The sequence below is a fragment of the Muscardinus avellanarius genome (assembly GCF_963383645.1).
Source record: "Muscardinus avellanarius genome assembly, chromosome: 12".
Classification (NCBI taxonomy): domain Eukaryota; kingdom Metazoa; phylum Chordata; class Mammalia; order Rodentia; family Gliridae; genus Muscardinus; species Muscardinus avellanarius.
Genome location: NC_137798.1, coordinates 43,223,764 through 43,244,519, shown reverse-complemented (window position 1 = coordinate 43,244,519; position 20,756 = coordinate 43,223,764). Strand labels below are relative to the sequence as shown.

At 36.8% G+C, this 20,756-nt stretch overlaps 1 protein-coding gene across 1 annotated transcript in view; it reads right to left on the bottom strand.

The window, feature by feature from the left end:
• The window catches only part of TTC6 (tetratricopeptide repeat domain 6), a gene marked incomplete at both ends in the record, with an annotated part of 184,150 nt that overhangs the window by 139,996 nt on the left and 23,398 nt on the right, over nt 1-20,756 (bottom strand). The window contains one exon of the mRNA XM_080707135.1: nt 1,133-1,243. Coding sequence (XP_080563261.1) covers nt 1,133-1,243 — 111 coding nt within the window. The remainder of the gene's footprint in view (nt 1-1,132; nt 1,244-20,756) is intronic.

The following is a 20,756-nucleotide window of genomic DNA, read 5'->3' as shown; positions in this document are numbered from 1 at the left end:
AACTAAGGACCTGATAGTTGGAGTAATTCATAGTTTCTTTAATATAGTGTCTTTCCTTATACTTTTTACATAAATTTAGTAGATGGTAGTCTATTTAATAAAAATGTATATTTTTCTAAACCGAATTGATCTTGTATTTTCAGTTTACGATACCTACTTGCAGATTAGCAGTCAAAGGTTTTGCTATCTACCTGTGCACAGTCACCTCAAGACATCTTCCCTCGATGTCAGTCTTAAGACACTTGCTAAGGCTTCCCAATGGATCTATCCATATACCATTGACAAGGAGCTACTGGTGTCCCCACATGCTGGGTCTTAAGTAAGTTGATGAGAAGTTTGGGGTGAAAAGACATGATCTCAACAAGAAGCATCTGAAACTCTAGTTGTTCTACCATTTGTGATAACTCAAACATTATAGGATCAATGGCTTTCACAGAAATATTTCTCATGCTTTCTGAATGTGTTATGTGATCCTAAAAATGAAGTGTGATTTGTTTCTAATGTATATAGGGTCACATTTTCAAAAAGTAATGGAGTTTGCTATTTAACAATGTTTTATGGATCCTGTGCAAAGAAACTGATCATTATGCCATCATTTTTACATAAATCTGGATTTCTATATATAGATAGACACTTCTCATTCACAGGGAATGTGCTCCAAATTGCTTTGAATACCACAACTATTTTGCTATCAATGGACAAAAAGGAAACTTATTTCCGAACCAAACTTCTGCCATCATTTGTCTATTTCTCAATAAAAATTTCCCTTTGTCAATGTTTTTCATAATTCTTCTAGCTAAATGCAGATTAAAGTGGTGCTTTTCTAAAAGCTAATAACTTTTAATGAATTCTCCAGCTACCTTCTAGATTGAAATGTCTCTAAACCAGAAAAGCTGTCAAAACCTTTTCCTTTCTGGAGAGACTTTAGGGCAATAGTTCAGAAGGTCTTTCATAGCCCATCACCGTGAGCCAAAATGGCCAGCACTCCCATGTGATGTTGATTAGATATGCTTACAATTAAACGCATCTCTAAAATAGAGAAAATAGTTTAAGCTCTATATAAACATTCAGGCAAATGGAGATAGACTATTACTTTAGTATAAGCAAGAAGGATTTTTATTAAAGACTTTACCATTTGAGGTTCTTCAAAACTTATCTGTAATGCTTGTTCTGCTTCTGTCTGGGGTGTTTCTACTTGCAATTGAGGTGTGTTGAGGTACATTTTTTCCATTAAAGAAATATCCTGTAAAGAAGCAAAGATAATTATGTAATACCAAGTTTAAAAATTATTGAGGTGCATTATTTTCATGTAGCAAAATGCTAACCTATTAATATAGTTAAATGAGGACGATATAAGAAAAATACAAACTACTCAATGACAAGTTATAAATGAGAAATACAGAAAAAAAAGACATTAAAATATCTTAATCTACCAGGCGTGGTGGCACACGCTTGTAATCCCAGCATTCGGGAGCCTGAGACTGGAGGATCGGAGTTTACGGACAGCCTCAGCTACTTTGTGAGACCCTCCACAACTCAGTGAGACCCTGTTTCAAAACACAGAATTAAAAAATAGGGCAGATGGTGTATCTCGGAGGTCAAATGCCTCTGGGTTCCATCCCCAGACCTACACACACAAACAATCTTAATCTGTTCTTTCAGTTCCAAGGCCTTTTAAATTGTTCATCTCACCAAGGATGATGGGACAGGCTTGTAATTCCAGTATGTGGGAGGCTGAAACAGGAGAACTGTGGTTCACAGACAGCCTCGGCTACTTAGTGAGGCCTTTTGCAACTCAATGAGACCCTGCTTCAAAATAAAGAATAAAAAATAGGGCTGGAGGTGTAGCTCAAAGTTAGACTACCCCTGGGTTGCATCCCCAGTACCACAAAAAAATAAATAAACTGTTGATCTCTATAGATATGCTATTAGAACTGATAAAACAATTAGGTAATATATATCACCTATTATAAAATGGTGTCATCAATCAGAATATATATATATATATATATATATATATATATATATATATATATTTTGTGTGTGTGTGTGTGTGTGTGTGTGTGTGTGTGTGTGTGTGCGCGCGTGCGGATTTGGGGATGGAACCCAGAGGCATTTGACCTCTGAGCTACTCCACCTGCCCAATTTTTTATTCTTTATTTTGAAACAGGGTCTCACTGAGTTGCAGAGGGCCTCACTAAGTAGCTGAGGCTGTCCGTGAACTACGATCCTCAGGTCTCAGCCTCACAAATGCTGGGATTACAAGTGTGCGCCACCACGCCCGGCTCAATCAATCAGATTATATAAAACACTCTATAAAAAAAGTTAAAATGAAGACTAAAATTTAATCCAACCAATAGAAACGAATAGGAATATATTTAAAACTTAACTAGCTATAAGTTTATATAATTTTTACCATTATGAACACCAGTTGCAATGATTATGTAGTTGAGATGGTAAAAAAGAAGACAGCACATTACAATGATTAACAATGAACCAAACTATAACAAGCAAGTTTTGTTTCTCTTCATTTCTGTTTTATTTGTTCTTAAAATGGGCATAAGATGTGTGACTTTTGTGTGTATGTGGTACTGAGGATGGAACCAGAGGCATTCTACCTCCGAGCTACACTCTCATCCCTGTTTTTTATTCTTTACTTTGAAACAGAGTCTCAGTAAGTTGCAAAGGGCCTCACTACGTAGAGGCTGTCTGCGAACTACAGTCCTCCTGTCTGAGGCTCCCAAATGATGGGATTACAAGCGTGTGCCACTATGCCCAGCTTACAATATATGACTTTTTAAGGCCTTTTTTTTTCTCTAGCCTTTAGTAATGTCAATAGCAAACTATGAACACCCATTGTGTTTTAATTGTTTTGTTTTTCTACTTTTTGTTTTCTTAAAAGGAATCAAATCAGGCCATTGGCTTCTTCTACCTAATCTTATTATACATAATTATAAAACTGGACAAAATATAAGAGCAACTCTTTTCATACCATACTATAAGTAATGCAGGACTGCCATTATCCCCAGATTTCTGCCTCACACAATTTTCAGATACATGAAGGGAGGAACCAAACAGATCCCAGGTATCTCACTGAGATGAAGAAAGAAGGTCCCAGAGCCTTTAGCTAAGTACTGATCAGCTCATACAATAGTGGAACTCATGAGGTTAGACAAAGAAAAATTGTGAAGAAAGAAAACAAATTACCAAAGTAGCTGTAAGCCACAATCTCCCTCCTCTTTACACAAGGCTGGGGTCATTAGCTCTCCATCACACTTGCTGAATGTATTATCCATTTATTATTAGCCCCAGAACGATCACACACTAGCAGTACTGCTAAGTTACCCCTAGAGTAAAATCCTCTCTGGACATATACAATTTAAAATAATTCTTGAAAAAATAGAGCTACTTTTCAAGCAACTCATATGCCTACTAGAACACACCCAAAACTGAATAAAATAGGGGCATTTAAAGAAAAAAAACTGAAATAACATTAAAATATTTAAATTTATTTTTTAATTTTTTATATGTTACTCATTTTTTTTAAATTTTTATTGGTTCATTGAAGCCATACATCTTAGTGTAGTACAAGATGGTGGAGGCATACATGCACACATCACCCAATTAGCCCTTCCCCAATTCCCACTCCATTCCCTCAGGCTCCCTCTTTCTCATGTTTGGCATAGTGATTGACATTGATAAGTTTGTTAAAGTACATCATATGCATTAGGGAATTTCCTTCTTCCCCCTTCCATCCCCTCAGTTAGGTCATCTTATTTGTTCATGTATAAAATCTCCTTTTTCCTCTAGAGTTCCTCCTATCACCCATTTTATCCCTAGCTTCCTCATATTAGGGAGAGCATCCAATTTCTTATTTTTTGTGACTAATCTCACTTAGCATAATGTCCTCCAGTTCCATCCATTTCCCTGTAAATGATTTAACTGTGTTTTTCTTTATGGATGAGTAGAATTCCACTGTGTACATATCCCATAGTTTTGTAATCCATTCATCTGTTGATGGACATCTTGGCTTGTTCTGTAGTTTGGCAATGGTAAATTGTGCAGCTATGAACACAGATACGCATGCATTAGTTTGGTAGTTTGGTTTCCATTCTTTTGGGTAGATACCCAGAAGTGGTATTGCTGGATCATAAAGTAAGTTTGTTCCCATTCTTCTGAGGATCCTCCATACTGTTTTCCGAAGTGATTGCATTAATTTGAAATCCCACCAACAATGTTTTAGAGTTCCCACTTCTCCACATCCTCACCAGCATTTGTTGTTTGTATTCTGAATGATTACCATTCTAGTTGGAGTTAGGTGAAGTAGTTTTTGTTTGTTTGTTTTGTTTTGGTGGTACTGGGGTTCCTGGAAGCCCTTCTACCTCCGGGCTACACTCCCAGACCTATTTTATATTTTTTATTTATTTGGAAACAGGGTCTCTTAAGCCAGCGAGGCTGACTACAAACCTGCGTGATCCTCCTTGTCTCCGCCTCCCAAGCTCGGGGATTACAAGCCTGTGCCACCACACCCGGCTGTGAAGTAGTTTTGATTTGCATTTCTCTGATTGCTAATGATGTTGATATTTAAATTTATTTTTAAATTAGAGCTTTTAATATGTTAATAAAAAATTAAGACGGGCGTGGTGGCGCACAGCTTGTAATCCCAGCATTTGGGAGGCTGAGACCTGAGGATCACGGTTCGCGGACAACCTCAGCTACCTAGTGAGGCCCTCTGCAACTCAGTGAGACCCAGTTTCAAAATAAAGAATAAAAAATAGGGCATGGGGTGTAGCTTGGAGGTCAAATGCCCCTGGGTTCCACCCCCAGACCCGCAAAAAAAAAAATTAAATCGGGAGGCAGATGACAAATGATAAGATCTTCCAAAATATAAAAGAAAAAGATAAAAGTTGGAGGAAAGCAATGGGAATATAATGATAAAAAAAATTAAGGTAAGAGAATCAACAAGTAATAAAAGGATAATTGATGTTCCTGAAAAACAAAGTCAGTGGCTTAATAGGAAAACATCTAATTGTGTTGTTTGTTTGTTTGTTTTACTTTATTTTTAGAGCATAAATAAGTTAAAAAGGTTTTCACTGTTTTCCACCAAAAAAAACAGCAAAAATAAAAGTACATCTATAAGAGTGTGTGTGTGTGTGTGTGTGTGTGTGTGTGTGTGTGTGTGCGCGAGAGAGAGCGGGGGGGAGGGGGGGGTTGAAGATTGAACCCAGGTGCATTCTACCTCTGAGCTATACCCCAGCCCTATATCACTTTCTATTCTGAGACAGGGTCTCATTAAGTTACAAAGAGTCTTGCCACATCTGTGATCCTCCTATTTCAGCCTCCCAAGTACTGGGATTACAGGCATATGGCACCATACTCAGCTTTATAAAATATTTAATTAGGAATATAATTATTGAGTTTGTGCTCAAGAAAATGTATTAGTCCATAATCTGAAAACAAACGATAATTTGATGGGGAGAGCTCACAATAGTTAATTTGGGCAAATGCATAGAGAATTTTAGAAATATAAACGTGGAGAGGTGGAGTCGAATGGATTGGAAAAATAATAGAATATATCTCAGACACTGGCCCCTGGTACTAAAATGCTTCTACAAACAATCACTGAAAGGATACATTTCACAGGAGAGAAACATACAAAAAAGCACTTGACAATAAACCTACACCAAGAACAGAACAGGGATATCCCTTCCACTTGGCTCAGAACTCTGAATGACTCCTTTACAGTGAGGATCAAGGATATACTCGACTGAGAAAATTCACAACACACAAACTGACCTTCCAGAAAAATTATTTGAAGAGGCAATTTAATTTCCAAATATGAAGGTTAACGTATTAAAAAAACAAAGTATGTAACTAAATATAATAATCTAGATAATTTTATATGACTTATAAAACTGAATACAGTATCTGAATTATATGTTAAAAGACATATGGAGCTGAGGATGTAGCTCAGTGGTAGAACAGTTACCTAGCATGTACAAGCCATAAATTCAATCTGAAGCCTGACCTCCCAGAAAATACAAATTACTAACACTGCTCCCAAAAGAAGTAGAAAATTTGATTAGACCTATAAAAAACTACATCAGTAATAAAAAAGTTTCCCAACAAAACATACCTAAGACCAGATAGCTCTACTGATGAACGTACCAAACATTTAAATAATTAACATCAATTATTCCCAAACCTTACCAAAACAGTAACATTGAAGAGATGCCAGTGTGACCCTAATATCAAAGCCAGATAAAGACATCACAAAAATGAAAGCTATAGACCATTTCGCTTATGAATGATGCAAGTGTCCTCAACTAGATACTATAAACAGCAACAACTTAGAATTATTATGACATAACCAAATGAAATTTATCTAAGGAATGCAAGAATGGTTCAACATACAATAATACACCAATGTAATATGCCACATTAATAGAATGGAGGACAATACACAATCATTTTTCTGAATCGACTGATTCAGAAAATGGACTTAACAAAATCTGATATCCTTTTATGATTTGAAAAACTTTAAAAAACACTCCAAAAACTGGAAATAGAAGGGAAATTTCTCAATCAGACAAAAGATATTTATGGATAACCCAGAACTAACATTATACTCAATGGTGAAAGTCTGAAAGCTTTTTTTTAATATCAGAAAAAAGACAAAGGTGCCCAACTTCACCACTTCTTTACAACATAGTATTGAGACACCTACTCAAAGAAATTGGGCAAGAAAAAGAACTAAAAGGCATCCACAGGAAGATGCAAATTTATTTTTATTCAGAAATTACATGATTACACATAAAGAAAATCACAAAGAAACTAAAAATCAAAAACAAAATTATTAGAGTTATAATAAATTAACTCACTAAAGTTACGGAATACAAATGAAGAATCTGGGGTGTAGGTTGGAGGTAGAATGCCCCTGGGTTCCATCCCCTGTACCGCAAAAAAAAGAAGGAAAAAGAAACTTCTGCACATCAAAGAACATTATCAAGAAAGTGAAAATAGAACTTAGAAGATGGGATAAAATACTTGTAAAGCATTTGTCTCTAAGGATCTATTATTAAGACAATATGAAGAACTAAAGAAAAAGGAGAATAAAATTTTAAAATGGTGAGTGAACTCCTGGCTTGAGGTAAATAGTACTCTGGCAATAAGCTAGTAGTTTCAAGAAGAAGGAGGATGCAAAGGAAGTTACCTAATTACTCAACTTAAGAATTTCCTCCCTCCCCCTTCCTGTTTTAACTGTTCTGGTCACCCCACTCTTTCTAACCTTGGTCCTGGTTAATAATCATTCTGAAGCATGGATGAATCTAGCATTTCTAATGTAAGCATTTCTCATACAAAAAAAAAACACAACTTTTTGCCCCAAAATCCCTTGCTGTCATTAATATCACCTGTGAAAAAGAACCAACTAGTATTCTTTTCCTTGGCATAGTCCCAACACTAACGTGCAATAATATTCTGAGATGGTATCACTATCTGCCTCAAAAAATCTTGTGATTTTCTTGATGAAAGTAAAAAGAGAATCACAGGAGAAAAAAAGGCAATAAATGTTGATTTCTATAAAGTAAAAAAAAAATCGACCAAAGATTAGACATTTCTCCAAAGAAGACATACAAAAGCCAAAAATCACATGAAAAGATGTTTAATTTAATCATTGGGGAAACACAAATCAAAATTAGAAAGAGATACCATTTCATACCCAATAGAATGACTAGTAAAAACAGAAATAGAAACTAAAAGCAGAAGATGAGAGTTGATAAGTATGTGGAGAAATGAGAACCTTCATACACTGCTTATGTTAAGAGAAACTGGTAAAACTATCATGGAAAATGGTGGTGGTTTCTCAAAAATCTAAGCATACCTGAATTTCAAGTATGCAAATAAATATTTGTACATCAACAGTCATAGCAATACTATTCACAATTGCCAAAAGATGGAAAGAACCCAAATGCCTGTAAATTGAGGATAAGCAAAATGTGGTATATCTATACGATGGACTATCATTCAAGCAAAAAAAAAAAAAAAGAAAGAAAGAAAGAAAGAAAAGAAAGAAAGAACTGATAGCATGCTACAATGTGGATGAACTTTGAAAACATTCTGCTAACTGAAAAAAAGTCAGATACCAAAGGCCTTATATTATAAAATTCTATTGATTTGAAACACCCCAAATAGGTAAGTTCATTGAGACAGAAAGCCAATAAGTGGTGGCTGAAGGGCTTAGAGGAAGTAGAGTGTGACTGCTTCCTATGTGCAGGTAGCCTTTAGGGATAACGAAACGGCTCGGGAACTAGATGAATGTGATAGTTGCTGGATATTGTGAATGTTGGTGCTATTGAACTGTGAATTTTAAGATGGTTAATTTTACGTTCTTTGAATTTCACCTCAGCATTTTTTTAAAAGTTATTGAGTATGATGAGCACTTAGAAATAGTAGGCTTGCAATAAATAGCATTTCCCTGTTACTTGGACATTTTTGACTAACATAGCATTAGAATTCACACTTGATAGTTACATCGGTGACAACGAATTTATTGTTGTTTGTCTGTATTCAAATAAATTCAGAGAAATGAAATTCACACTTCACATCTTTAAAAGACATTATGTAAACAATGATGATTTATTCACAACAGTAATTTTGTTAGTGTTGGATCTACATTTTAGTAACAAAGACAACACAAACAGGCATGGAAATAACAAGTGAGAGTAAAAAAAATGCTTCTTATTCAACATTAAGAAATCCATTAATTTATAAGTCCCGTGGAAGGCAGTATGATAAAGTGGCTGACAGCCATGTTCAGCTTTGGGTTTCAAATCTTCACTCATTTGTGGTAAGAAAATTTCAAGCAAATTATTTATTCTAAGACTTAGTATTGTAAAAATAGAGAAAAATAATAGTACATACTCATATTTGTTGTTTTGTTTTATTTTGTTGGTACTGGGGATGAACCTAGGGGCATTCTATCTCCGAGCTAACCCCCCAGACCCTTTGGTATTTTTTATTTTGAAACAAAGTCTCACTAAGTTACTGAGGTTGGCCTCAAACCTTAGATCTTGTCTCAGCCTCCCCAAGTACTGGGATTACAGGTATGCACTGCTATACTTGGCTCCTCACATGGTTTTATAAGGACTAAATGAGATAATGTGTGCAAACAGAAAATGTCTCAAATAAAATAATAGCTATTATTAATCACATTACACAAAGAAGCAAAATAAGAATACTTATTGATTATGATGGATAACTTGATATTATGCTGAAATCTTAGCTATAAAACAAAATTAAAATGTAATTATAAAACAAATAACTCAATCAAAAACTGGGCAATTAAACTGAATAGAAACTTCTCAAAAAAAAAGAAATACAAATGGCCAACAAGTACACGAAAAAATGTTCAATATCATTAGCAATCAGGGAAATGCAAATCAAAACTACACTGAGATTCCATCTAACCTCAGATAGAATGGCAATCATCAAGAATACAAACAAAAACAAATGCTGGCAAAGATATTGAGTGAACGGAATGCTTATTCATTATTAGTGGGATTGTAAATTAGTACAACCGCTATGTGGATCAGTATGAAGGTTTCTCAAAAGACTAGGAATGGAACCACCACATGACCCAGGTACTGATGTATCTCCAAAAGAAATAAAGTCAGAATACTATAATGATGTATGCATACTCATATTTACAGCACAATTCACCATAGCCAAATTATGGAACCTATCTCTGTGTCAATCGACAGATGAATGGATAAAGAAAATGTAATATACACACAGAATAAAGTTTTACTCGGCCATAAAGAACAGAATTATGCCATTTCACAAAAGATGGATAAAATTAGAGAATGTTAGGCTAAGTAAAAACATCCAGTCTCAGAAAACCAAGGTTGTATGTTTTTGGGAGCTAGAGAGAAAATAGAAGAAGAAAAAAAAAGAACTTCATGATAAAAAGGAATGAGAGCAGTAGAATAGTGGAAAGAGATCAGGGAAGGGGATGGGAAAGGGGGAAAAGATGCTTAAGGAAGAAAACAGACTAAATAATATTATATCCACATATGAAGGTATCACTAACAACCTTACTAGTGTGTGAGAGAAAGGAGGAAGGAGGCAGCTGGATGGGATTAGGAGGGAGCCACACCAAGAGATGTAATGTGCACAGAGGAGTGTATCACTTTGAATCTCACTATAATGCATAATCATATTGCACCAAAAAATCTTTAAAAATGAATTAGCCACATTACTGTTATTTGAAGAGGTTATGATTATTGCATATAATCTCAACAAAGCAAACTATCAGAAACAAGGCAGAAAATAAAATTTGGAACATTAGAAAATGTGACAATTTACAAAATTACAATAAAAATACACACACACATGTGCATGTGCACACACACACACACACACACACACACACACACAGTACAAAACAAAACAGCAGTTTAAGAAATGTGAGAAGCCAGGTATGGTGGCACACACTTGTAATCCCAGTACTTGGAAGGCCGAGACGGAGGATTGCAGGTTCAGGACCTGCCTCAGTAACTTAGCAGACTCTCCAGCAACCTAGCAAAACCAAAAGTAAAAAGGCTGAAGATGTAGTTCAGAGGTAGAAGTAGAATGCCTTTGGTTTCAATCCACAGTACAGAAGAAGGAGGAGGAAAAGGAGGAGGAAAAGGAGGAGGAGTAGGAATGTGAGAAAAACTTCAAAATTTCTGAGATATGAAAATTGTCTTCAATCAAAATGTTGAATTTGGGACTAAAAAAAGTCATAGAGAATTTTTTCAGAAATATTGTCTACTAAGTATTACTATATAAGGGAGTATTACTGTATACATTGTTCTCCCACCCCAAGTATTACTATATAAGTATTACTGTATACTCTTCCTTAGTATAAAATACAGATAACTAGTATTATCTTTCCAAGTCTTCCACAGAGTCTGGCAAAATGTTGAACAAATTTTAAAACTTCATAAATAACTGAAAATGCACAAAGCTGTGAGTGGTCCAGCCTTGCAATCCTGTATATATTTTTCATGTGTTTCACAGAGAAGTTCCCACTTAAGGCATCTTAGTATCCAAAAATATCAAAGCTGGGAGGCACTTAAAAGATCAGAACAATCTGAAAGAAGCCCAGATTTCACAGATGCTGAAACCAGAGCTTTGAGCCCAGAGGACACCATGCAGCATTCAATACAAACAGCACGTTGTCTTTCACCTTCATCAATGAAAACAGGGTGCAAGGAGAGAAATCCTCCCCATACACACTCCAGGCCATGCTCTCTGGCTTCCCCAAAGACCCTGGCGGTGAAGACTCAGGCCAAAGGGTCTTCCTGACATGCATGTCCTTTTTGATGGTTCCGCCAACACTTATTTAAGGAGCGCTGCCTTTTAATAACTTAGTATGTGGCTCAAGTTTCAGAAAGAAGGAAGGAAGGGATATTTTATTGCATTAAACAAAAACTTGTCCATACACGTTACTTTCTGGAGAAACTGTCCTGATTTGCATTGACTTTCTCTTGCTTCCTGCAGGCAAAACCCTGCTGGCCTTGGCCGGGGATTTCTACCGACAGGCGCAAGGCTGTGTCAGGATTGCTTTGCATTTATTCTGACCACTTTGACTTGTTTGTCCTAGTTAACATTTTGTACAATTATTCCAGTTGGGTGGACCCTAAATTCAGTACAACTGTCAACTCTTAAAGACATAATTTCAAAGAAAAGAGAACTTGAATGGCTGCTGTATAAATTTAAACATCAAAATTGCTATGAGCCCTACCAATAACTAAATATGTAGGGCATCTTTTCCACAAAATCCTACCCTAATATAGTCCATTACTTAAGCCTGTTCCAAAAATACATTATTTCCAGAAACATAAAATCATTGTATTTCAGTTAACATTTCTACTTTTTATAAATCACTTCTCTGACAAGCGCCCTTTATCAAAAAACTACAGGATACTTTCAGAAAAAGTAGTGTTACCAGGCACAATGGGGCACACATATAGTACCAACATCTTGGGAGGCAGAGACAGGATGATCACAAGTTCAATGCCAAACTCAGCAACTCGGCAAGCCCCTGTCTCAAAATAAAAATAAAATAAAAAGGTCTGGAAATATAGCTAAGGATTAGACCACCCCTGGGCTCAAATCCCAGTTAGCAAAAATTTGATGCATTTGATGTTTTCATGGGGGAAAAAAAAAACTTGTTCCAAACAAGTGGTCTAAAACAGAGGCAATCAAAAAATATTTTCAGGATGTGACCAATGGTGGGAAAACACGCAATTCTTTACTCCTTGACTTCCATACTGTAGAAGACAACACACAGCCCAGGCCTTTTCTTTTAGAAACCCAAAGAGAAATTTAGGTTAATTACATCATTTGCAGGAAAATAGATAGACCTGGAGAACATTACATTAAATGAGATTAGCCAGTCACAGAAAGTGAAGGGTCATATGTTTTTTCTCCTATGTGGCAGCTAAGGGGTCATCAGGTACTAGAGGGACTTCAGATAATGGAGGAGAAATTCCAGTGGAAGGAGGGAGATGGTCTTGAAGAGAGTGGGAGGAGAGAAAATCAATGAAGGAAACACATCCATTGACATTGTGCACATATGTGAGAGTGTCAATGCCAATCTCTCAGGACCTTTTGTGGTGTGGAGGGAGCAGGGAAACAAACCAAGTGCCATGTACGTGTATGTCACCATCACTATGAGATACATTATGATGTAAGACTCTGCGCCGATACGAGTATTACAATTTTTAATCATATAAAATCTGAATTTATAAGTGCACATTATAACATTATGCTTCCAAAAAGAGTATAAATCTCAGGAAATGCACCAGTTTCCAACTGTGTCATTGAACAATAAATTAGGGAAAGAGCTAAGATGTAGAGGGAAGTGTGTAGAGGAGAGAAGAACAAGGTTTTTATTTCATATCTTAATACAAGACCACCTGAAAATAAGTATATGTCTATGTCAGTGAATTTTGAAAATCCATATACCTCTTGTTTATGTAATCAACAAGATTCTATGGAACTAAAATTTTCAAGATGCAATCTGAGAAAGGATGAAAACATATTTATATTTTCTCTAATAACACCAAATCTGCCAGGTACTGTGGTGCTTATCTGTAATCCCAATACTTGGGAATCTGAGACAAGAGAATCTCATGTTCAAGAACAACCTCAGCAACTTGGTGAGACTTTCAGCACCCTAGTGAGACCCTGTTTCAAAACAAAAAATAAAAAAAAGGAGGACCTGGGGGTGTAGCTCAGAGGTAAGATGCCCCTGGGATCAATCTCTAGTAGCATGCACACACGCATATGCATAGACACGCAAACACACACACACTCACATGAAACCATTAAATCTAAAAAACTCTGTTGTTTCTGTTCTTGAGTCAAATACTAAATTCAGTTAATTTCCTTAAATGTTTTCTATTATAAAGCCATGCAAATTAAGTAAGAATTCAAAGGTTAAAACATAGTTAATCTATGCTGATGTTCAAAAAAAACATTTGTAATACCACATGCAGATACCACATACAAGCAGGCTCTCGTGGCCACCATTCAGGATGGTCCACAGTGATTCACAACTCCTGAGTAGTCACCTCCTTAGTGAACAGGGCTGACCTACTGTGGAAGTGACTGTGTGTGGCTGTATCATAAACACAGAGCAAATTCCACCTTGCTCTTTCTTAGATCATTTCCTCTGAAGGAAGAAATGAAAATACCTTCCTCAGTTAAAATGAAGAAGGGTTAATATTATCCATAAAAGAAAATTAATAATCTACCTTCAGTTATCCCTTCTCCATACTAAATTCCATCTTCTTCCATTTTTTCATATGGAGTAGAGAAAATTAATGATAAATTTTCAGAAGGCTTCATAAGAATATTCTCTTGAGCCTCCTAATCTCACACATTATTTAATAACACAAACAATAGTTCGGTAATAAAGTTCAGAGCTCCAAGAGTAAGTATATTTTTATTTACATCATTCTACAAATATTTATTCATTCAGTGACTACTAAGCTCAAGGAATTATATGAGGTGTTTCAAAGGAAAAAAAGGCAAAAGAGAAATATTTTGTCTCCTGGTTGTTTATATTTATTCAGCATTCATTTAATCCATCCTACCAAAAATAAGAGATAAGACTCAATTCTGATCAGTTACTTAGTCATAGCCTATACAAACATACCTATATAGGAAATAACTTTTCATTTGGTTTACGTAGAGTTGTGGTAACTTGGACCATGTTATCTATATCATTAATTTCTCTCTTTTCACCTTTCCAATTTCTGAAGCAAAAAAAGCGGGGCAGAAGCAATGAACTTATTCCAGTTATCAAGGAATGCAGTCAAGGCTCTAAGCTGGAATGTCCAAAACTAACTCTTGTCATGCAAGAGGTGTTGAAAGGCTGTCAAGACTCATGGAGTCAGTGGGAAAAGAACCAGAGAAGTCGCAGGACCAAGAATCAGGAAACATTACAACAGTCTTTTAGGGAAAAAAAAAAAAACAGACTTTTCAGGCTTCCTCACAACACATGTCTCAGAATTACCCTACCATTCCCTTCATAAGCAGATATGGTATGTTCAGGAAATTTTAGAAGTCCAGTGGACGGCTAGTGTGGTAAATTATATTAATGGATTAAATTTTTCTTTCTCAATCTATCCCAAAAGTTCTATACAAAGTTCTGTGCAACCTTGTAGCTTTCAAAACAAAAGACACTTATTTTTCCTGTCTCAGGGCTCTAGATCCATCTACATGAATTGCTTTGGCCAATAAAATGAGGCAGGGGTAAGACCGTGCCAATTTAAAGTAGGGCTCAAGAGGTCTTCCATATTTTGAACTTCTGCTACCCCCATAAGAAATGCATCACCGGTTAAATCACTTGGTTCCAAGGGGTAAACATGCATGGATGTGCCTGACCTAGATGTCAGTCTCAGAGACACACTGAACAGAATTGACCCAGCTAAAGTCTCTAGCTAAAGTAGAGTCCTCATCTCATTCACTGGTACACAAACAAGCCAAGTGATAAACAGATACATGAGAGAGCTCAGCCTCCATAAACTGGCTCTAACTAATCCACAGATGTGAGAGATGTAATATTTTTTAAGCATTGTGGAGAGTTGTTTTGTTACATAGCACTGGCTGACTGAAACAACTGTTGAATGAAATCAAAAGGCAAAATTACAAAGTGAGCCAATAAGTTCAAATTATGAAAGATCCTCTATACTATCATTAGTGTAGGGTTTGACCTTATCTACAGTCAGTAGAGATCAATCCAGTTTTTATGAGAAAATAAATTAATATGAATGTCTGGTAAATAAACTTTATTAGGATTAAGAACTGGAAGTTGGTGCTGAAGACCTACGGATCTAACTAAAAGCTGTTGAGGGCCTAATTTAAGTCACAGACACTGAAAATATGATGACTTGAAAAATTCTCCTCATCAGTTCTCATTATTCCTTAAGGATATTTTTATATATATCAAATGAGAAGGTTAATAAAAATAACCCTCAAAATTTTGAAATACAGGGAAACCACATCTTTAATCTAAATGAAATTCAGATGTGTCTGGGCATGTCTGGAAAAGTCTGGTGGTACACAATTCCCCAAATCTCATTTGTGTAAGTATATAAAGTCACTTGGGAAACATCCCAGAGAATGAAGGTAGGCAGGTGTGATGAAAGAACACCATGAGGCGCCCCAGACTTCTGAAAAAGGAGACAACTGAAATGTCATTCCTTCCTCTACCATCTTGTACCCATTAAGATGTATGGCTACAATGCACCAATAAAAGCTTTAAAAAAAGAAAAAAGAAATGCCGCTCCTTGAACATTCACTCAGAACTCATTATTCTTATAGCACTTTACTCGCATTTCTATTTAGTATTTATGCCCTTGCACATTTATACAATTAGAATGTGCTTCCAAGATCACCCCCCCCCCAGAGTTCTTTACAGAATTCAGAAGCTGGTTCACCCCTGGTGCTCTCCGTCGCTAGAATCCCAAGTTGACGTCAGCTGCTAATGCCAGAAAGGAGAAGCCACCGTTGCCATCTCTCCTCAACCTCACTTCCAAATCCAACCCCATCATCAAACCCTTAAATCTGCGGCCTACATATCTCTGGATTCCCTGCTGCAGTACGTCAGCTCTTACAGTCCACATCTCTCTAGCCACCTCCCACCACATCCATTCATTGCTCACACTACAGTCAAGGTAACATCCCAAATCAAACCCTGATCAACACACACACACACACACACACACACACACACACACACACATACAACTTCCCTATTAGGTTGACTAGCCACAGGATAGGCACTGTGTCATGAGATGTGGCTTGACAAACTGGGGCTCACAGCCTCTCTCTGGCGCCAGATGGGTCCTGGCAAACAGCAGCTGCCCAAAGACATTGAAAAGGCGGATAAACACAGGTTAACATCTTGTTCTTTTGCACGTCCCTCAGGTTGCAAACACTTTAAAAGCATCCATTTCAGAAGTTTTGTACTTACTTCTGTCATTTGTGTGTGTGTGTGGTACTGGGGGTGGAACCCAGAGGTTTTCTACCTTCAAGCTATACTCCCAGACCTATTTTATATTTTATTAGGAAACAGGGTCTCACTAAGTTGCTGAGAGCCTCACTAAGTAGCTGAGGCTGGCTTCGAACCTGTTCAATCCTCCTGTCTCAGCTTTCCAAGCACGAGGATTACAAGTGCGTGCCACCATGCCCGGCCTTCTGTCATTTTTAAAATATCTTTGGGGATTACCTTCAGAGACAGTTTGCCACCCACAAAAGAAAATTTGTTTTTCTTCTTAATTACAACACCCAGATTTCTGACCCAAGGTGGTTTCACCCATTTTATTATTTTATTCATAAGACATTACTCTAAGTGATGTTTGATTGTTTCCAAAAAAAATCCAACCCAACCCTTTTCTAGCCCCTAGCCCCACCAAAGGCTACATACTTCACAAGAGAAATGAATATATATATATATATATATATATATATATTCATATATATATATATATATATATATATATATATATATATATATATATATTGAGCTATGAGAGCTCATAATTGAGAGGAGTGGGACTGGGGATTGAACCCAGGGGCATTCTACCTCTAAACTACAACTCCAGCCCCCAGCCATTTTTGTTTGTTTTTGTCTTTTTGAAACATGGTCTCACTAAGTTTCTCAGGGTCTTGCTAAGTTGCTGAAGATGGCCTCAAACCTGTGATCCTCCTGTCTTAGCCTCCCACGTACTGGGATTACAGGCATGCACTGCCACGCCCAGCTGAGAGCTAAAAATTATTGAGCTCTTACAGTGTGCCAGGCATTGGGAACACTTTATATTTAATTCTCACAACAAACCCACATGGTGGCTATTATTACTGCAATTTTACAAATTAAAAAGAACAAACAAAATGAAGTTAGGAGAAGTGGCTAAGGGTCTGAAAAGGTGCAGCCTTCACTGTGGACTATAAAGAGGAGTGACTTCCTAACAAAGCCCCTGTTATGCCCATGAATGAAACACTGGGTGGTGGTAGTGTCTGGTCCATGTTTCTGAATGCCTTTGTGTTTCTTGGGAATCACAGTGTTACTTCATTACCCTCTCTTGGTCTCTGTTCAAAGTGTTCTGGGCTCCTTCACACTGCTGAGTCATGCTAAATAAACCTGGGAGGAGCAGTTAAGAAAATAAAGATCTACAATGGGGATAGGACATGTTTTTTTTAACAGACACACCAAAAAGTTCCAGAGATAGGAAAGTTACTCCTAATGACACAAGAGGTGTTGTAGAAGGAAAGTTCATGCCTGCTTGGATGTCCTACGCTATGAGTTCAAGATATCATGACTCACTTGTTATAGTTAGGCAGTAGAGTAGCAATATAGAAATCAAAACAACATATTTTACTTTAAAACTTCTAGAAATAATAGCTTAAAATGCAAGAGCCGGGCGTGGTGGTGCACACTTGTAATCCCAGTGTTTGGGAGGCTGAAATAGGAGGATGGCACTTTGAGGTCAGCCTCAGCTACTTAGTGAGGCCCTTTGCAACTCAGTGAGACCATTTCAAAACAAAGAATAAAAAATAGGGCTGGGGTGTAACTCAGAGGTAGAATGCCCCTGGGTTCCATCCCCGGAACCACAAAAAAAGATGCAAAAGAGTAAAGTAAAAATTTTAAAACTATATGACAAATTACACATTTTTTACTTAGAATCTTCTCTACTTGGTCTTTGCTCTTTTGAATATTTTAGCCTCTCTATTTAGGTAAATATATTTACCAATTTATCTTCTATCATAAATAATTACCTTAGCCAGGCATGGTGGTGCACACTTGTAATCCCAGCATTTGGGAGGCTGAGACAGGAGGATAGTGGTTCACGGACAGCCTCAGCTACTTAGTAAGGTCCTTTGCAACTCAGTGAGACCTTGTTTCAAAATAAAAATAAAAAATGGGGCTGGAGGTATAGCTTAGAGGTACAATGCCCCTGGGTTCCATGCCCAGTACCGCAAAAAAACAATAATTATCTTTAGAATATTAAAATATGCAGGCAGTAAATTGAATATGATTCTTGCTTTTCCACCCTGTGTCAAACCTCTGAACCTGCTACACAAACAACCAAGTGGTGTAACAGCTGGTGGGGGCAGGGGCACAACTTCAGGACAGCCAGACCACTCACACAGAGCACTCCCAAACCCCTTCACAGGGTAATGACCTCATACACTTGATAAGAAAATGGTTAAGAAATAAGAAAGTAAAAGAGTAAGCCAGGCATGGAGCCACATTCTTTAATATCAGTACTTGGGAGGCTGAGACAGGAGGATCACAGATAAGGCCAGCACATGGTAAATTAGCAAGACCCCGTTTCAAACTAATATCTAGAATATACAGAGAACTCAAGAAACTCAACACTAAGAAAACAAAGCATCCAGTAACAAAATGGGCAAGCAAACTAAATAGACACCTCACAAAAGAAGAAATTCAAATGGCCAATAAATGCATAAAAAAATGCTCAATATCACTGGCAATCAGAGAGATGCAAATCAAAACTACCCTGAGATTTCACCTAACTCCAACTAGAATGGCAATCATTCAAAACACAAACAACAACAGATGCTGGCGAGGATGTGGAGAAGTGGGAACTCTAAGACATTGTTGGTGGGATTGCAAATTAGTGCAACCACTTTGGAAAACAGTATGGAGAATCCTCAGAAGAATGGGAACAAATCTACCATTTGATCCAGCAATACCACTTCTGGGTATCTACCCAAAAGAAAAGAAACCAAACTACCAAACTAATGCATGTGTATCTATGTTCATAGCTGCACAATTCACCATAGCCAAACTATGGAACCAGCCAAGATGTCCATCAACAGATGAATGGATTACAAAACTGTGGGATATGTACACAATGGAATTTTACTCAGCCATCAAAAAAAAAAAAAAAACTCAGGCCAGGCGTGGTGGCGCACGCTTGTAATCCCCGCGCTTGGGAGGCAGAGACAGGAGGATCGCGCAGGTTCGAAGCCAGCCGCACGCGCTGGCTTAGGAGACCCTGTTTCCAAATAAAAATGTAAAAATAGGTCTGGGAGTGTAGCCCGTAGGTAGAAGGGCTTCCAGGAACCCCAGTACCACAAAAAAAAAAAAAACTCAGTTACATCATTTTCAGGGAAATGGATGGAACTGGAGGACATTATGCTAAGTGAGATTAGTCAGTCACAAAAAATAAGAAATCAGATGCTTTCCCTAATATATGAGAGCTAGGGAGAAATGGGTCATAGGAGGAACTCTAGATGAAAAAGGAAATCCTATAGAGGAGCAAACAAGACAACCTAAAGGAGGAGAAAGGAGGGGAAGAGGAAAATCTCTAAAACATACAATGTACTTAAACATATTGAAGTCAACCACTAAGCAGAGCAAGGGAGGGAGGGACGGGGAGGGAATGGGGTAGGAATTGGGTAGGGGTTAAATCAGTGATGTGTACATGTCTGTACACACAAGTTTTTTACCCCAATATGATGTATGAATATAATGCACCAATAAAAATTAAATATATATAATAAAAAATAAAATAAAATCTCCTGTGGTATAAGAAAAAAATAATAAAAAATAAAAAAACAGAATAGGGCTGGAGGGTATAGCTCAAAGGTATAACACCCCTAGTTTCAAACCTCAGTACTACAAAAAAAAAAAGGAAAAGTATAATCTCCAGATTAACATTAGTAAGTTATGTCCAACCACAAAATCTAACATTCCTTATGGTCTTGTTAGAAAACAACTTTTCCAATTATTCAAGTTTCTGGCTTGCCCATATATCTGGGAGCATTACTATTTCAACTAATTTAACTTATGTCCAGATACCAACTATGTATTTTCTCTTTAATTCATGAGACTAAATAAAAATAAGAAAAAGTATTTTATTCCAGAGCTGCTTTATCTTCTGTGTGACAATTCTGTCAGTGCCATCTTCTCCTTTTCCTAGATCCATGTTTAATAGTTTCTCGGTATAAATTTTTTTTTTCAAAAAGCATCTGTGGAAACAGCTTTAGCTAAAAGAAGACCTTTACCTAAATAAACACTCTTCTAATTGGAAACAAGAAAATTTACTCTGGACATGACAGAAAAGAAGAACCTCAAAATTGTATTCTAAAAGGCAACTATTTATTCTCATGACTTACTATATTATTCTGTATCGATAAAAGAGAAATAAAGATACCCATTTTAAAAAACG